This window comes from Gekko japonicus, unplaced genomic scaffold (genome assembly GCF_001447785.1).
Source record: "Gekko japonicus isolate JY-2015 unplaced genomic scaffold, Gekko_japonicus_V1.1 scaffold2593, whole genome shotgun sequence".
Lineage (NCBI taxonomy): Eukaryota > Metazoa > Chordata > Lepidosauria > Squamata > Gekkonidae > Gekko > Gekko japonicus.
Genome location: NW_015160299.1, coordinates 120,685 through 137,265, shown reverse-complemented (window position 1 = coordinate 137,265; position 16,581 = coordinate 120,685). Strand labels below are relative to the sequence as shown.

General features: G+C 49.5%; 1 protein-coding gene across 1 annotated transcript; it reads left to right on the top strand.

Moving 5' to 3' along the window:
- Positions 1-383: 383 nt before the first annotated feature.
- LOC107114615 (waprin-Phi1-like) lies at positions 384-16,330 on the top strand. The gene is made up of 4 exons (XM_015416159.1): positions 384-495; positions 777-917; positions 11,876-12,028; positions 16,146-16,330. Exons 1-3 carry the CDS (start codon positions 393-395, stop codon positions 12,025-12,027), a joined length of 396 nt encoding a protein of 131 aa, XP_015271645.1. The 5' UTR covers positions 384-392; the 3' UTR covers position 12,028; positions 16,146-16,330.
- The last annotated feature ends 251 nt before the right edge of the window (positions 16,331-16,581 follow it).

The window sequence follows — 16,581 nt, the reverse complement described above, 5'->3', positions numbered from 1 at the left end:
GGCCAGTGTGCTCCCACTTCTCCATGGGGATCTCGGGGTCCTCTCTGGCTCCAGCGTTGTGGGCAGCCGCTTGCTGCAAGAGCAAAGGCCCGGGAGCGGCCGGAGAAAGAGAGCAGTGCCCCTCTGGCTGCACAGAGACTCCCCGGCCCTCCCCAGCCAGCCTCTCTCCCGGCCTGCATTTTTCTCCTGCCAGCGGTGATACCTGATCCGTGCGGATTGTGCAATGGAATGAGGAGAGTGTTCGGCTCAGCTTGTTCTCTATTCATCACCTGGGAGCCGGGCCTCTTTCCCCCCCTCCCCCCTCCCTTCCTTTTGGTCAGCCACACCTGGAGAGAGCTTAAAGCCCAGCTTGGGCCTGCCACCGCCCCACACAGACGCCTCGCAGCTCCGCCATGAAGTCCGGCCACGGCGGCTGCCCCCTCCTCCTCCTCTCCTTTGTGGGCCTCCTCTTCTTCGCTGGACAGCTGCCGGGCACCTCTGGACAGAACGCGACAGGTGGGTGTGAGTTCCAGGGCTTTGGCAGGAGACGGCAGCGGGCCCGGCCCACCCCTGCCCCACTCCAGGAAACAATCCCTCGCCCCCGTCATGCCTGAGCAGTGGGCACAAAGCCCAGATCCCAGTCTGCCGGGCACCCTGACCCCCTGCCGAACATCCGCGCGAGGGCATCGGGCACCCGCCTGCCATTTCCTTGCCCTCCGGAACGGGATGGGGAAGGGCCCCTCCCTAAGGCCCACAACCCGAGGGGCTACCTGTGCCCTATGCCTTTCCCCTTGCAGAAAAAGCCGGCACCTGCCCCCGGACAGAGACGGTGACGACCAGCGGGAACTGCACGGAAGAGTGCCAGTCGGACGCCCACTGCGAGGAGAACCAGAAGTGCTGCCCAGCGGGCTGTGGGACATCTTGTCAAGTCCCTGACGGTACTGGCTGCTTCCATCCGTTTCTTACCCCCATCCAGGGCCGCCACTGCCTCTCTGACCCGGCAGGTTGGCGACGGCAGGCCCTCCCTGGCAGTCTGACCTGGCTCAGGGCCCGAGGAGCAAGGGCTTGTCTTTGAACAAGCTGCCCCCTGTATTGGGATGCTGACCTCGCCCTGGAAGGAGGAGCCCAGGCCCTGTCGAGATGGCCGGGCATCCCATAATAGAAGCAGCGAGGCAATCCCCAGACCCACCTCCCATATTATGGTTTCTTTTTCCCCAAAAAAACAATTTATTAGGATATAATAGAAAAAAGTTCAAACATATATCAAAACTTCTACAATTATATATCCTTCCCTCCTCCCTCCCCCCCCCTTCTTGGCTTTCCACAGTGCTCCAACCTCCAGCCCAATTCTTAAATTTTCTCCATACCTCCCTTTCCCCTTGTTCACATCCACAGGTAACTTATCCTTCAGTTGTTATTCTTATACATTTATCTATGTCTATCATGCTTTAATTTTCAATAGTTCTCAAAGCAAAGTAAATTGTTCTTTACATCCCAGTATTTCTCCAAATAGTCTTTGAAATCTTTCCAGTCTGCAAAAAATTCTTCTGCTTCCAAATTATTAAGTTTCCTTGTCATTTTGTCCATTTCAACCATAAAAAGTAGTTTTTTAATCCATTCCCCAATTTCAGGGACCTTATCTTGTTTCCAACATTGAGCATATGTCATTCTGGCAGTTGTGATCATATACCACATCAGTGTCCTTTTTGCCATATTAACTTCTTCCATTTTAAGTCCCAAAAGCTCCCATATTATGGTTTCGATGCATTTGCACTTCCCGTGTTCATTGTAACACTCGATGGACATATGTTTGCCTTCAGGCATGCGCGGCTGGCGGCTGGGGTTAGCGTGCCCACTGGGGCCAACACAGGTTAGGCACTGTGTAGTGGGTGAAGTGTCCCTTCAAGGAATGGTGTGGGGCCCTCTCCAAGAGCAAAGCTCTGTGGGGAAGCTGATCTGTGGCCTGGCAGGGCAGGAGCTGCTGAACTGGCAGGGCCTGCAGAAGGGAACTGGGGCGTGTTGAGGCCAAAGGTGTTGGGGAAGGGGAGGGGCCATGGCGCAGTGGTTGAGCTTCCGTTTGGCAGGCATCTGTGATGGGAAAGACCTCTGGCTGAGACCACAGAGAGCCCGAGGAGACAAGCCTGACCTCGATGGAGCAAGGGTCAGTAGAAGGCAGCTTCTCCGAGGCATCGATCCCCCCCCCCCAGCTGATTCCTCTGCAGTCTGGAGATGAGCTGTCATTCTGTGGGATCCGCATCCCTCCCGCCTGGAGGCTGGCGTCCCTAAGCCCTGTCCTCCCGAGGCTCTGCCTCCCTAGTCTCCGGGAATTTCCCAGCCTCTTTTCACGTGAATTTTCCAACTGTTTGAAGGGAAGAGCAAAAAGCAGGGGTTGCTTTCTGCTCTTCGCGAACCATCACGAATGGCACCGAAATCCGTGGTGGTTCATCGCAGTTCTTCGCGAACTTCCGTTTGCAAACCCCGAAGAGCCCAAAATTTATGATGAGCTTTAGCTCGTCAGCTGGTTAATGCCCATCCCTAGCTGCCATAAGAAGAAAAAGAGAAGAGAAGAGATTGGATTTATACCCCGCCCTTCACTCGGAGTCTCAGGGCTGCTTACAAACTCCTTTCCCTTCCCCTCCCCACGACAGACACCCTGTGAGGTAGGCGGGGCTGAGAGAGCTCTGACAGAAACGGCTCTTTTTCAAGAACACCCCTAAGAGAACTACGGCTTGCCCAAGGTCATCCAGCAGGTGCGAGTGGAGGAGTGGGGAATCATACCTGGTTCTCCCAGATTAGAGTCTGTGCACTTAACCACGACACCAAACTGGCTCTGCCCAAGAAGAAGAGGAGAAGAGATTGGATTTATACCCCGCCCTTCCCTCGGAGTCTCAGAGCGGCTTACAAACTCCTTTCCCTTCCCCTCCCCACAACAGACACTCTGTGAGGTAGGCGGGGCTGAGAGAGCTCTGACATAAACTGTCCTTGAGAGAACAGCTCTGACAGCACTACAGTTTGCCCAAGGTCATCCAGCAGCTGCATGTGGAGAAGTGGGGAATCAAACCCAGTTCTCCCAGATTAGAGTCCGCGCACTTAGCTACGACAACAAACTGGCTCTCAGCTGTGACTTGATGGCACTTTCCACCATCAGTTAAAAGCCTGGTAAAACTGAAACATTTTTGCCAGCACCAAAATAAAGAGATGCCCGGCGAGCTTCGATGTGGAGGGCGATCCACAGGCGAGGGGCCACTGCTGAAAAACTCCTGTTCCTATTGGCCACCACCTCACATCTGAAGGTGGGGGCTCAGAAGGAAAGGGCTTCAGAGGAGGGTCTTAACTAGCGGAATGGATAGCTCAAGGGGAGGCGGCCCTTCGTCTACTCTGGCCCCCAATGATTTAGGGACTCTAGTTGTTGTGGATTTTCCGGGCTCTGCGGCCGTGGTCTTGGCATTGTAGGACCTGATGTTTCACCAGCATCTGTGACTGGCATCCTCAGAGGTATAACACAGAAAGAGGGAGTACTCGCTGGGTCAAGGTGAGAAGAAAAAATGGCCGGGCCTCATGAGTAAGATCCAGCATTTTGAATTGAGCTGGGAAAAGGACAAGCAACCAGTGAACATATTCAGTGCAGGGGTGACGGGATCCCTATATCCCTCCCCGGGCAGTGGCCTGGGTGCTGCATTTTGGAGCAGCTGAAGTTTCCAGATATTCAGGGGCAGCCTCACATAGAGTGAGAGCTGGCATAGTGTAGCGGTTACAGTCAATGCTCCCTCTAAGCTGCAGACTCTTGTAAACAAAAATTCTACCTTGTGAGCTACTGGCATTAAAGTTGTGAGCGAGTGATTTGGCTACTGCATAGATTAGTTTGCTCGGGAGCCCCATCCTCCCTGAGCGGAGACAAAAATGTGTGAGCTGGAGGCTGAAAAACTGTGAGGTAGCTCACACTAACTCATCTTAGAGGGAACACTGGTTACAGTGCCGGACTAGGATCTGGAAGACCCAGGTTCAAATCCCCGCCCTGACATGGAAGCTGGCTGGGTGACCTGGGGCCAGTCACTCACTCTCTCAGCCTAACCTACCTCCCAGGGTTGTTGTGATGATAACAATGGAGGAGAGCGGAAAGATGTGAGCTGCTTTGGGTTCCCATTGGAGAGAAAGGCGGGGTATCAATGAATTAATAAAATAATAAAGTGCATTAGAGTAATCTAAACTAGATTACTTGGACTGCAAGAAGAACAAATCAGTCCATCCTAAAAGAAATCAACCCTGACTGTTCCCTGGAAGGCCAGATAATGAAACTGAAGCTCAAATACTTTGGCCACCCAATGAGAAGGGAGCCCTCACTGGAGAAGACCCTGATGCTGGGAAAGATTGAAGGTCAAAGAAGACGGGGACGGCAAAGGATGAGATGGTCAGGCAGTGTCATAGATGCAACAAACATGAAATTGAGCCAACTTCAGAGGACGGCGGAAGACAGGAAGGCCTGGCGGGAGGTGGTCCTTGGGGTCGCGGAGAGTCGGACTCAACTGTGCAACTGAACAACAACAAAGCTAGATATGGTCAGAGCATGGATCATCACAACCTTTTTGAGGAATAGGCATATCAGCCAAAGCTGACACAAGGCACAATGGGCCACGGAGGGGACCTGAGAAACCCCAAGCAACAAATTTGTTCCTTCCAGGAGAGCACCGTTCCCTCCGGGACAGGCAGGCTCCATAGTCCCCGAACAGCCTCTCCACTAGCCAACAGGACCTCGGTCATTCCAGGACTGAGCTTCAGTTTATTGGCCTTCATCCACCCATTACCTTGTCCAGGCATCTGCTTATGATTACATCTACCAGTGAGTTTGACTCTCAGTCCTGGTTCCCCCCTCCCCCCTTGACTCTCTTACTGAACAGCTGCCTGGTTGGTAACCGTTAGTAGCCAGAGATGACTTCTGGATCAGAGTGCTAAGAAGGATGGGCCTCCGTCCTATATCTCGTTCTGAACTGGGACCCTGGTGTGCGGAGCATTAAATCCACACCCAGGGGTCAGGTACAGAGAAAGGGGAATGTTTGTACTGACATAGATGAGCCTCCAAGTTTGCACACACACCCAAATTTAAGAATTAAAATTACATGCATTAAAAAAAAGACTTCACGAGGCTATGTCACATGACCTCAGCTGCCATTTTGAGGGAGAGCCATCACCACTGCTCAAGCCAAGTAAATACTGCTGCTGGGGGAGGAGCAGAGACCCCGACCCCCTCCGCCCACCACCACATGAGCCTGGGAGATGGAGGTAGCAGTACTACAGGCTGGTGCGTGGACCCCCAGCCAGAAATGGGGGAAAGGATTCCTTCCCCTCCCTCGTGAATTTCATGGGTCCTCTGTTTGTTGTATCTAATTCTGAACTGGACCATGAAGTATAAAAAAATTTTTTTATCCCCACTGTGACAGACCTAGATGGTTGTTCTATAAAGCTGGGGTAAGCCCAAGATTTGCTTAAATATGGCCCCGGTCACACATGCCCCGGGGGGGAGGTGTGGCTAGTTACGCTGTCGCAATTTACCCCGCCCCGAGGCAATTAGACGCGACGGCAGTGTACCAGGTTTCATCCCTTGGGCACATATTTCCGGTGCGCTCCAACGAGGAAGCGCAGAGGCAAAAGGAGTGCGCTGGAGCGATCACACAGAGCGAGTGCGTCCGCGGTCCATCGCAAACCATTTGAGAGTGGACTTTCACAGGTACTTTTTAACTCCGCTTCTTTGGCTGACTGCTACGGGTTGCCGACGGGTGTGAGACACTGGCCAGACGTGCCCTTTTGACCGCGCCAGTGAAATCCGGCCGGCATTTGTGAGTATCCCGTGGCAAATTCTGCGTGTGATCGGGGCCTATGAAATGTAAAAAATAAAAATAAAATAATGGTGGTTAGAAAAAACATATAATCATAAAAGCAACGTCGTCCTTTAAGAAAAATATGCCACTGAGATCTCAGTGACCGTTTGGGGCATTGCTAGGCAACCTGTCACCAGCATTCCGGAGGATTCCATGTCTCCATTAGTGTCACCTGAGCCCGAGGCAGGGAAGGAGAGACTATGAAAGGTAAAAGATAGGAGGGAGGGAAGGTAAAAGTGGATGGTGGAAGGAGAAAAGGGTTAAGAGGGAAAACTGGAGACACGGGAAGGGAGAGGAAAAGGGTAGCCGAGGGAGGCAAAGGCAGATTGCTGGGGGAGAAGAAGGAAATGGTAGGCAGATGGGTGGGAGAGAAGGAAAGGGGAGAGGCTGCAAGCACTGCCAGGGTGGGGCAAAGAGGAAAGATAATAGGAAGAGAGGGTGTCAGAGGCATGTTTCAGGAACTGGGTTTGGGTGCCAATGTCCCGAATGCTGCGCTGGGTACCTGTCCAACTGTGTCCACAGGCTTATCTCAAGGGCCTGGGACTTGTCAGTGTCAATTCAGTCGATTCACTTGGGACATACCAGTGTGACTGTTTGGAGAAAGAACAAGGTGTACTCTTCTCCGCTACGGGGCCTCTCCTCCCGTCGTTACCAGCAGCTGGACAAATGTGCTTCCTGTCAGCAAGAATTACTTGAATGGCTGTGGGGCAGAGGGGAGGTGGGGGTTCTGGAACACGTTGAGGAGCAATTTCACCACCGTCCCGTGGGAGTGGCTCCATCTCCAGGGCAGCAGCTCAGTTCCTCGCCATAGGCTGTCCCCTCGGTTCTCACCCTCCCTCCCAAATTTGGCTTTGAGCCACACAGTGAAGGTGGCCATAAAGTACTGGGTCAAGAAGCCAGACATGGCGGAAGGCTCTGCTCTCCCTCACCTGGCTGTGACCTGGCCAGAAAGGGGGTGGGGCATCCATGTAGGAAGGGGTACTGGTTTCGGTGATCCAGATCCTTCTATAATCCAAAGACTTAGATCGTTCTTGTTTTCTCAATAACCTACTACTAAGATATTCCATTCCTGATGACCTCCTTAGTTCTTCAACAAATAACTCAGATCTCAGAGAATGGGTATTTAAGCATGATGCTCTGTTAGATAGACACTCAGTTTTAAAATCATAATCTGCTACCTGGTTTGAATCATTTAAGAACGATCATTTTAGATCACCATACCTGGTTAATATAGATAATCATAACCTTAGAGCAGCTTTTATCTTTGCGCTTTGAATCAATGCCTACGGCCGTACTGGTCGGCCGCTATAGTAGAACACCCAAGGCACAACGTTTATGTATTTGTGGCTCTTCTGCTATTGAGGATCTCTCCCAATACATTTTTGATTGCCCATTGTATTCTCAGCCTAGGTCAAAAATTTTATCTGGTATTTTACCAGTTTTAAGCTTTTACTCAGTGCCAGAGAAGATTATATTTTTGCTAGCCGATGCCAATGCCGATGTGTCCAATAGAATGGCTCTATTTGCCTTGGCTGCAAGGAAAATACGGGCCGACGCTGTTCCTAGCTAATACTGATTTTAGTGGGTATGTTGTGAATTAATTAACTGTTTATAACCTCGGTTTTATGGATTTATAATGTTCTAGACTGTATCTTATTTTATACAATTTTTTATGTTTTATTGCATTCTTCTCTGTTTGTGGTTTGTAATGGCCTATGGCTAAATAACAATAAAAACCTTCTCTCTCTCTCTCTCTAGTTAGCATGGTGCCCTTGGCTTTAACACAGCGGTCCTTGTCCCAGACCTACCATGTGCTTGCAAGACTACAAAGTTACACAGAGCCACACTTCAGTTTGAAACAAAATAATCTACCTTATTCTAGAAATACATGCTTGATAGTGCAAAACGCCACGGCCAGGCTGTTGTTGGGTCTCCCTATGTGGGAGCACATCCAGCCTGTGCTAAAGTCGTTACACTGGCTCCCAATAGCGTTCCGGATTTGCTTCAAGGTGCTGTTTTTGACCTTTAAAGCCCTATATGGTCAGGGGCCTGCCGACCTGAGGGACCGCCTTTCCCCATATGTCCCCCAGAGAGCACTGCGATCTGGAACTCAAAACCGCCTGCCCCCCCCCGGGCCTAGGGATGCCAGGTTGGCGGCAACTAGGACCAGGGCGTTCTCCCTGGTGGCGCCGACGCTTTGGAACGAGCTCCCTACTGAGATCAGAGCTCTGCGGGACCTCCAGCAATTCCACAGAGCCGTGAAAACGGAGCTGCTCCGCCGGGCGTTCCAGTCATAAAATTGATTTCATCGGTTGAGTAGCACTTCCACTTTATTATATGAAGCCATTGCACTTAAATAATTTAACTGTATTCATCGGAATTGTTATGGATTCATATTTTATGTTGTTTGTTGGGTTTTATATTGTATGTTGGTTTTAGACTCTATGTAAGCCGCCCTGAGCCGCTTCGGTGGGAGGGCGGGGTAGAAATTTAATAAACAAATAAATAAATGATAGTACAGGGTAGAGAGATAGGGTCAGTTCCTAGACTATCTAGCTAGGAGATGGATGCAGATGCTGAGAGGCATCCCTGCATCTCCATCTTGTGCGCATGAAAAAGAGAGAGAGAGAGGGAAGAGGGGGATGGAAGGAAGTTGCTTTTCCCTAGAGCAGTGATGGCGAACCTTTTAGAGACCGAGTGCCCAAACTGCGACCCAAAACCCACTTATTGATCGCAGAGTGCCAACACGGCAATTTAACCTGAATACTGAGGTTTTACTTTAGAAAAAACGACTCAAACATTAACTTAAGATGATCTTCCATTGACTTAAAATTATTTGGCAGAGAATGCGACACTTTAATGATGGTCTGGGCCTGGCTGGGGCGATGGCACGCGTGCCCACAGAGAGGGCTCTGAGTGCCGCCTCTGGCCCCCGTGCCGTAGGTTCGCCACCACTGGCCTAGAGAGTGTTGATCTACACTTCAAAGGGATTCTCAGTGACAGAAGAGAGTAAACAGGAAGATGCTGGGTGCTTGCCTATCTGCCTGCAACATGGTGGTCACTTGCTTCTGGAGGCTAAGGCGCTGGGACATCGCATCTGGTACTTCCAAGGATCCAAAGACACGGGAAAGTCTCTGCTTTCCTCTTCATGCGCCAAATATTTCCTCCCCAGTACTTCATGACTCCCAATTCCATTGTGCATTGAGGTAGCCTGCAGGACTTCCTCCTTCTTGTGCCAAGGCTTTGTCAGGCAACACAGTAGGAACAAGGAGGGGGTGGCAGGGGGAGGCCGTTCCCATGAACTGGTAAAGGGGGCTCCCTCTGAGTCATTCACAGGAGAGATGGGGAGGAGGGGTTTGATGGGGGGGGGATACCAGATCCTGAATTCTTGTTGAGAAGAGTGAAAAGAACATAAGAACATAAGAAGATCAGACCAGCGAGGGTCCATCTAGTCCAGCATCCTGCCTCACACAGTGGCCAGCTGGTTCCTCTGGAGGGCCAACAACAGGGCAGAGAGGCCGAGGCCTTCATAAGAACCTCAGAAGAGCCCTGCTGGGTCACACCAGTGGTCCATCTTGTCTAGCATCCTGTATCACACAGAGGCCAACCAGTTCCTCTGAAGGGCCAACAACAGGGCATAGAGGCTGAGGCCTTCATAAGAACATCAGAAGAGCCCTGCTGGATCACACCAATGGTTCATGTAGTCCAGCATCCTGCCTCACACAGTGGCCAGCCGGTTCCTCTGGAGGGCCATCAACAGGGCAGAGAGGCCGAGGCCTTCATAAGAACCTCAGAAGAGCCCTGCTGGATCAGACCAATAGTCCATCCAGTCCAGCCTCCTGTCTCACACAGGGGCCAGGCAGTTCCTCTGGAGGGCCAACAACAGGGCAGAGAGGCCGAGGCCTTCATAAGAACCTCAGAAGAGCCCTGCTGGATCAGACCAATAGTCCATCCAGTCCAGCCTCCTGTCTCACACAGGGGCCAGGCAGTTCCTCTGGAGGGCCAACAACAGGGCAGAGAGGCCGAGGCCTTCATAAGAACCTCAGAAGAGCCCTGCTGGATCAGACCAATAGTCCATCCAGTCCAGCCTCCTGTCTCACACAGGGGCCAGGCAGTTCCTCTGGAGGGCCAACAACAGGGCAGAGGAGCCCTGCTGGGTCAGACCAGTGAGGGTCCATCTAGCCCAGCATCCTCCTGTCTCACACAGTGGCCAGCCACTTCCTCTGGAGGGCCAACAACAAGGCAGGGAGGCCGAGCCTTCCCCTGATAAGAACATCAGAGGAGCCCTGCTGGGTCAGACCAGTGGTCCATCTAGTCCAGCATCCTGCCTCACACAGTGGGCAAACAGTTTCTCCGGAGGGCCAGAGGTCGAGGCCTTTCTAAGAACCTCAGAAGAGCCCTGCTGGATCAGACCAGGGAGGGTCCATCCAGTCCAGCAACCTGTCTCAGACAGTGACCAGACAGTTCCTCTGGAGGGCAGAAAGACCAAGGCCTTCCCCTGAGAAGAACATCGGACATCGGATGAGCCCTGCTGGATCAGACCAGTGAATCCAACGGTGTCAACCCAGTGTGCTAGGGGGCTGGAGCCCCTTCCCTATGAGGAAAGGCTGAAGGGTCTGGGACTTCTCAGTTTAGAAAAGAGACGACTAAGGGGGGAAATGACAGAGGTTTATAGAATGATGCTGGGCATCCCCCACCCCAGCAGGGGCCTGGCAACCTGTAGCTACCGTTTCAGAGCTGGACTCAGGTGGTCTAAAAAGCCCATGGCGTCCTGATCCTGACTGGGCCTGCAGCATGACAGGACCAGGCCCTTTTGTTCCCATGCCTCAGGGTTGCCAGCCTCCAGGTGAGGTCTGGAGACCCCCCACTTTTGCAATTGGTCTCCAGACTACAGACATCAGTTCCCCTGGGGGGTAATGACTGTGTTGCAGGGTGAACTCAATGGCATTATACTCTGCTAAGGTCCCTCCCCAAGCCCTGACCTCTCTGGGCTCCACTCCCAAAAACTCCAGGTAGAATGTTGTTGTGGTTGTTCAGTCACACAGTTGAGTCCGACTCTTCGCAACCCCAAGGACCACATCACAGCAGGCCTTCCGGTCTTCCGCCGTCCTCCGAAGTTGGCTCAACTTCATGTTCGTTGCATCTATGACACTGTCTAACCATCTCATCCTTCTTCTGTTACCTTCACACCATCTCACCTTCTGTTACCTTCTCTCTTTCCCAGCATCAGGGTCTTCTCCAGGGAGTGCTCCCTTCTCATTGGGGGGCCAAAGCACTTGAGCTTCCCCTTCAGTATCTGGCCTTCCAGGGTTGATTTCTTTTGGGATTGACTAATTTGATCTCCTTCCAGTCCAAGGTACTCTCCAGAGTCTTCTCCAGTATAGTGGGCAATAAACAACACAACTGGTAGCACTGCCTGGCTGGGAGATGTGGGGTGATGGGACAGAGTCAATCTCGCTATGCATTTTATGGTTCATTTGTCATGGCAACCAAGGGGTGGGTGTGGGAGAGTGTGAAACTGAAATGCTTTGACTTTGCCAGACCACTTTGAAGTAGCTTGCATCCTTATCTCCTCTGGGAACCCAGATGTCCTTGGTACTCAGCTTTCACAGCTCGGCTTCATCTTACATATGGGGGGGATGGCATAGTAGGGGGTAGTTAGCCCTTGCTTTTGGTGGGCAGAATAACAAGGGGTGATTGGTCCTGGGACTTCAGGGCCCCTGTTTGAGCCTTGTATATCTGTTGCATTCGCGCCTCTAACCTCAGTTCTAACACCACCCGTGTCTAATCTGGATCCTATCAATGTCTCAATAAACTTATCATTCTTCGGAGTTAATGTTGTTGGGAACTGATTTATCCAGGAGTCTGACAGACAGGAAGCAGGGAGAAGAAGGGTGAAGGCTTGGCGTGTTATGATATCTGCAATAAAATGAGTTGAGAACCAAAACTCACTCTCCGGGGGCTTGCTCCAACAGTCTGCCAGGCTGAAGTTTCAGTGACCGTCTTCTCCTCTACCCTTGCAGATAAACCAGGCTCCTGCCCAAAGTTTGCCGGTGGAATTTCTTCTCTGGGCTTTTGCATGGACAAATGTATGAAGGACTCTGACTGCGATGACAACGCAAAATGTTGTCAGAATGGATGTGGCAAAAGGAGCTGTTTATCCCCTGACTTATGAGGTGAGTGGCATCTCTTGGATCCCGCACTTGTATTCCTCTGCTGCTTTCCCTCGTCTCCGCAGATGTTTTTGCAGTCCCAAGTGCAAAAGTGCAGAATGCAGTGCAGAATGCAGCAGCCAGGCTGTTGATGGGCCTCTCTATTCAAGAACACATCTGGCCTGTGCTGAGGGAGCTGCATTGGCTGCCGAAAGCATACCGGATTCGCTTCAAGGTGCTGGTTTTGACCTTTAAAGCCCTATATGGCCGGGGGCCTGCCTACCTGAGGGACCGCCTTTCCCCACACATTCCCCAGAGAGCACTGAGGTCAGGCGCTCAAAATCGCCTGACTGTCCCTGGCCCCAAGGATGCCAAACTGGCTATCACCAGATCTAGCGCCTTCTTAGTGGCGGCTCCATACTGGTGGAACGAACTCCCGGAGAACATCAGGGCCCTGCGGGACCTTCTACAGTTTCGCAGGGCCTGTAAAACGGAGCTCTTCCACCAGGCTTTCGATTAGGAGCCGCCACTGAACGAGCTACTGAACATTTATTACTGGCACTTTCTTGGGGATACTGGTCTAGTCATACAGGGCCAACGACAACGATTGCCATCTGCACTTTATCGTTTGTATTTAATCTGCACTTTATATTTTATTGTTAGAATTGTATCTGTTTTTATTGTAAATTATTATTGTACGCCACCTTGAGCCTGCCTGTCAGGCAAGGTGGGATAGAAATCGAAACAAACAAACAAACAAATAAATAAATAAAATGCAGTTTATCCCCTGTTGCTCCGCAGCATCAGACTTCCCTGTTTCCAGGAAATCCGGACACAAGAGAGGGTAAACTATGTTTTTGCTCCTGGGGGGGAGAAATCATCTGCGGAAATGAGAGAAAGCCACAGATGAATAAAAGAGCAGGCAGGGGAAAACTTGACACTGCAGAAAATGTCTCAGTCACCTCTAGAAACAAAGTAGGGTAGCGCTAGGAATTGCTGGAAACTCTATGGTTGTATTTTTAAAAATGGAAGTGATGCGACACCAGAGCTAGCTTCATGCCCCCCCCCCCATATCCCTGTCCACAGTTAGGGTTGCCAGCTCCAGGTTAGGAAATACCTGGAGGTTTGGGGGTTGGAGCCTGAGGAGGGGAGGGTTTGGAGAGGGGAGAACTTCAGTGGGATTTAATGCCACAGAGTCCACCTTCCAAAGCAGCTGTATTCTCCAGGTGAACTGATCCCTGTCTTCTGGAGATCAGTTGTAATTCCAGAAGATCTCCAGCCATCACTGACTTCCCCATAGCATTGAGCACTGTTCATAAAGGAGAGAATTGGGTACCATATAAAGACGTTGAAAATTGTGGGGAAAAAAATTGAAATGAAGGAACAAGAGGAAATAACTGTTAAATATGGATGGCTACAATATAGACAGCTTAAAGATTTTTTTAAGAAAGACAAAAAAGTATTTGGTTTTAGAGAGAAATTGAATAAAATAGAGAGGGTATGGTTTGAAGGGGAGAAAAAAGTAATTTCAAAAGTGTATAAAGTGTTGTTACAATGGTATACTGAAGACGAGGTAGTGAAAGAACAGATGATAAAATGGGCAATAAATATGAATAAAGAAATAACTATGTCATCATGGGAATTTCTGTGGAAAAAAGCATATAAATTGTCAACTTGTGTTAACTTAAAAGAAAATTGTTACAAGATGATGTATAGATGGTATATGACACCTAAAAAGATTGCTAATATGAATACAAATATGTCTAGTAAATGTTGGAAATGTAAGAAAAGTGAAGGCTCGTTTTATCACATGTGGTGGACTTGTGAAAAGGCTAAGAACTTTTGGGCTGAGATTCATGCAGAAATGGAGAAAATTATAAAGTGTAAATTTAAAAAAGAACCAGAAATTCTTTTGTTGGGATTGAAAATGGAAGAAGTTAATATGGCGAAACGAACTCTAATGCGGTATATGATTACTGCTGCAAGAATGACATATGCCCAATATTGGAAGCAAGATCAGGTACCAGAAGTTAATGATTGGATAAGAAAACTACTATTTTTAGTAGAAATGGACAAAATGACACGAAAATTGAAAGATATGGAGGCAGAAGATTTTTTTGAGGACTGGAAAGACTTGAAAGAATATTTGGAAAAGAACGGAGATGTAAAAGATAATCTGTTTTGTTTTGATAATTACTGAAAATTGGTATAATTGCATTTTAAGTACTTGTATTTTAAGTAACTGTTACCTGTAGAAAAAATGGATTTGGGAAAATCGAATATTGAAGTATGGGGCTGGAGGTTGGAACACTGCTGGAAGCTGGCTGAGGGGGAAAGGGTGGGGGGTAGGATATAGGTTAGGACTGTAATGGTGAATATAAGTTTATGTTAACATGTCTAAATATATCCTAATAAATTGTTTTTAAAAAAACGGCTTCAAAACGGGTTAAAAAGGGTAATGTGAAATTCCTCAGTGAATCATAGAATGTTAAGAGTTGGAAAGGACCTTGCAGGTCATCTAATCCAACCCCCTGCACTCTGCAGGAGCATACCTAAAGATAGCTCTACAACATAGCCCTACCACATAGCCCTGTATCTTCACTTGGTTGGGATGGCAACGTTAGACGTGGTGTAAAGTAAAGTTTTATTTTACTTTACACCACGTAAAGCCAGCAATTAACATTTGAATAGACATGGTGTGAATGTGATGTCTGCCTGGGGGAAGGAAGGGGCTTTTATTTGAATTATCTATATTAAGCTTGTACCTGCCAAAAGTCCTCAGTTCTAACACGGTGACTTTCTGGATCTTGCATACATCTCAATAAACGTATCACTGCCAAGAGAGAGTCGTTGAGTGTAACTGGACTGGGGGTCTGACACACGCCCGTGAGCTGATGCACCACCTGTGAAGTCAGCGGTGTTGGCGCTCCCAGAGCCGGGAAGGTCCTGCTTCGACTCTCACCTCAGCTGTGAGGTCCTTCTGTGGGTGTTCGGCGGGCCACTCTCCTTCCATCCTGCAGCCCTGTTGGGGAGAATGGCACTGGTCTCCCCAACAGGGCTGAAATGATGTCGTGAGCCCTTGTTCTACCCAATGGCTTTTGTATAGCCGGACTTCTATCATGCAGAAGCTGAAATGCCAGCAGTTCCATTTGAACTCCAAGCCATCGCTCAGCGGCAGAGCTTCTGTTTGGTGCACAGAGGGTCCCGGGTTCAAATCATAGCGTCTCCAGTTACAAAGCACCAGGCAGGAGGTGATGTGAAAGACCTCTCTGCCTGAGACCCTGGAGAGCGGCTGCCAGTCTGAGTAGACGAGACTGACGTTGATGGACCAACAGGTCTGATTCAACAGGTCTGATTCATTTAATACATGCCGTTTTGTAGTGGTAAGAATGTGTGGAGTTTTTTACTACTTGGACTGCAGGGTTGCTGTTAGTGGTCCCTTTTTACATGCAGTTTCCCTTAGGACGTTTGGTGATTAACATTTAGAGCATGAGGTATCTTTAAGAAACGAATATAAAAGACTATGGTAATGAGTATCAGATAAGGCTGAGGAGCCCGCATTTACACTTTGGTCTGATATACAGCAGAAATGAATACTACAAGCGTTTAGGGTAAGAGTTTTTTATTGAAATTGTTAAATAACCTTGGCAAATGTGTTGTTAGTATGAAATGAATTATGTACATGACCACAGTGATCTGATATGAAATTTTATTGTAGATTTATGAAGAACCCATTTGAAATATTTGTGACTGTATAAGGACACTTCTTTATGTATGTATTCGAGTGTTTTTTAATTACAATCATGATTGTAGCAAGGTATATTGTTCTGAAATAACTGTAAGAATGTTTCTTGTTAGGAGTTTTGATGTGTGAGGAAGTCATCACGAAACGGTACACCAACTCCGGGGAATTTCATCCATCACCTATAGATTATCTGGAATACACAATGTTACTGTTACTGTATATTTTGTAATTTTGTACTCACCTGGAAGATTATTAGTATCACAATTGCATACTTGCAGTAGTTCTCATTTTTTCTAGCTTATTGATGCTGCAACCCCCTACCTGCGTGCTGATTCAGTGTTGTGGCAGCTTCATGTATGAGCAGCACCTGACCAGTCTTCGATCTTCTCCCCACAGATGCAACCCAGGCGGTGCAGAGGAGACGCCACCGGGCAACCTGCTGCCTCTCCCGAACTGGTCCCTGAGGATATGACGGCATCGGCTCTTCCTCCTTCCCACCACCTCCTCCTCTGCCCGGCAGCGTCTCCGTCTCCCACATCCTGCTGGAGCCCCTGAGGCGCTTCCCCAGTAAAACTTGCACTTTCCACAGCAACTCGGTCTCCTGTGGCTTTGTCTCCACCTCCCCTCAGAGACCCGGCCTCCTTTGCTTTGTACATGTGCAGGCTCGGGGCTTTTCTGCACGCTCAACTTAGTCTGCTCTGGAGCCCTCCTTCCTGAGCTAAGACAAAAAGGTGTGTCGGAGGCTAAAAAACTGTGACCTAGTTCACACTAACTCAGGTTAGAGGGAACACCGGGGTAAAAGTGGTCTCAGAAGAACGTGGGGGGGGGGCAG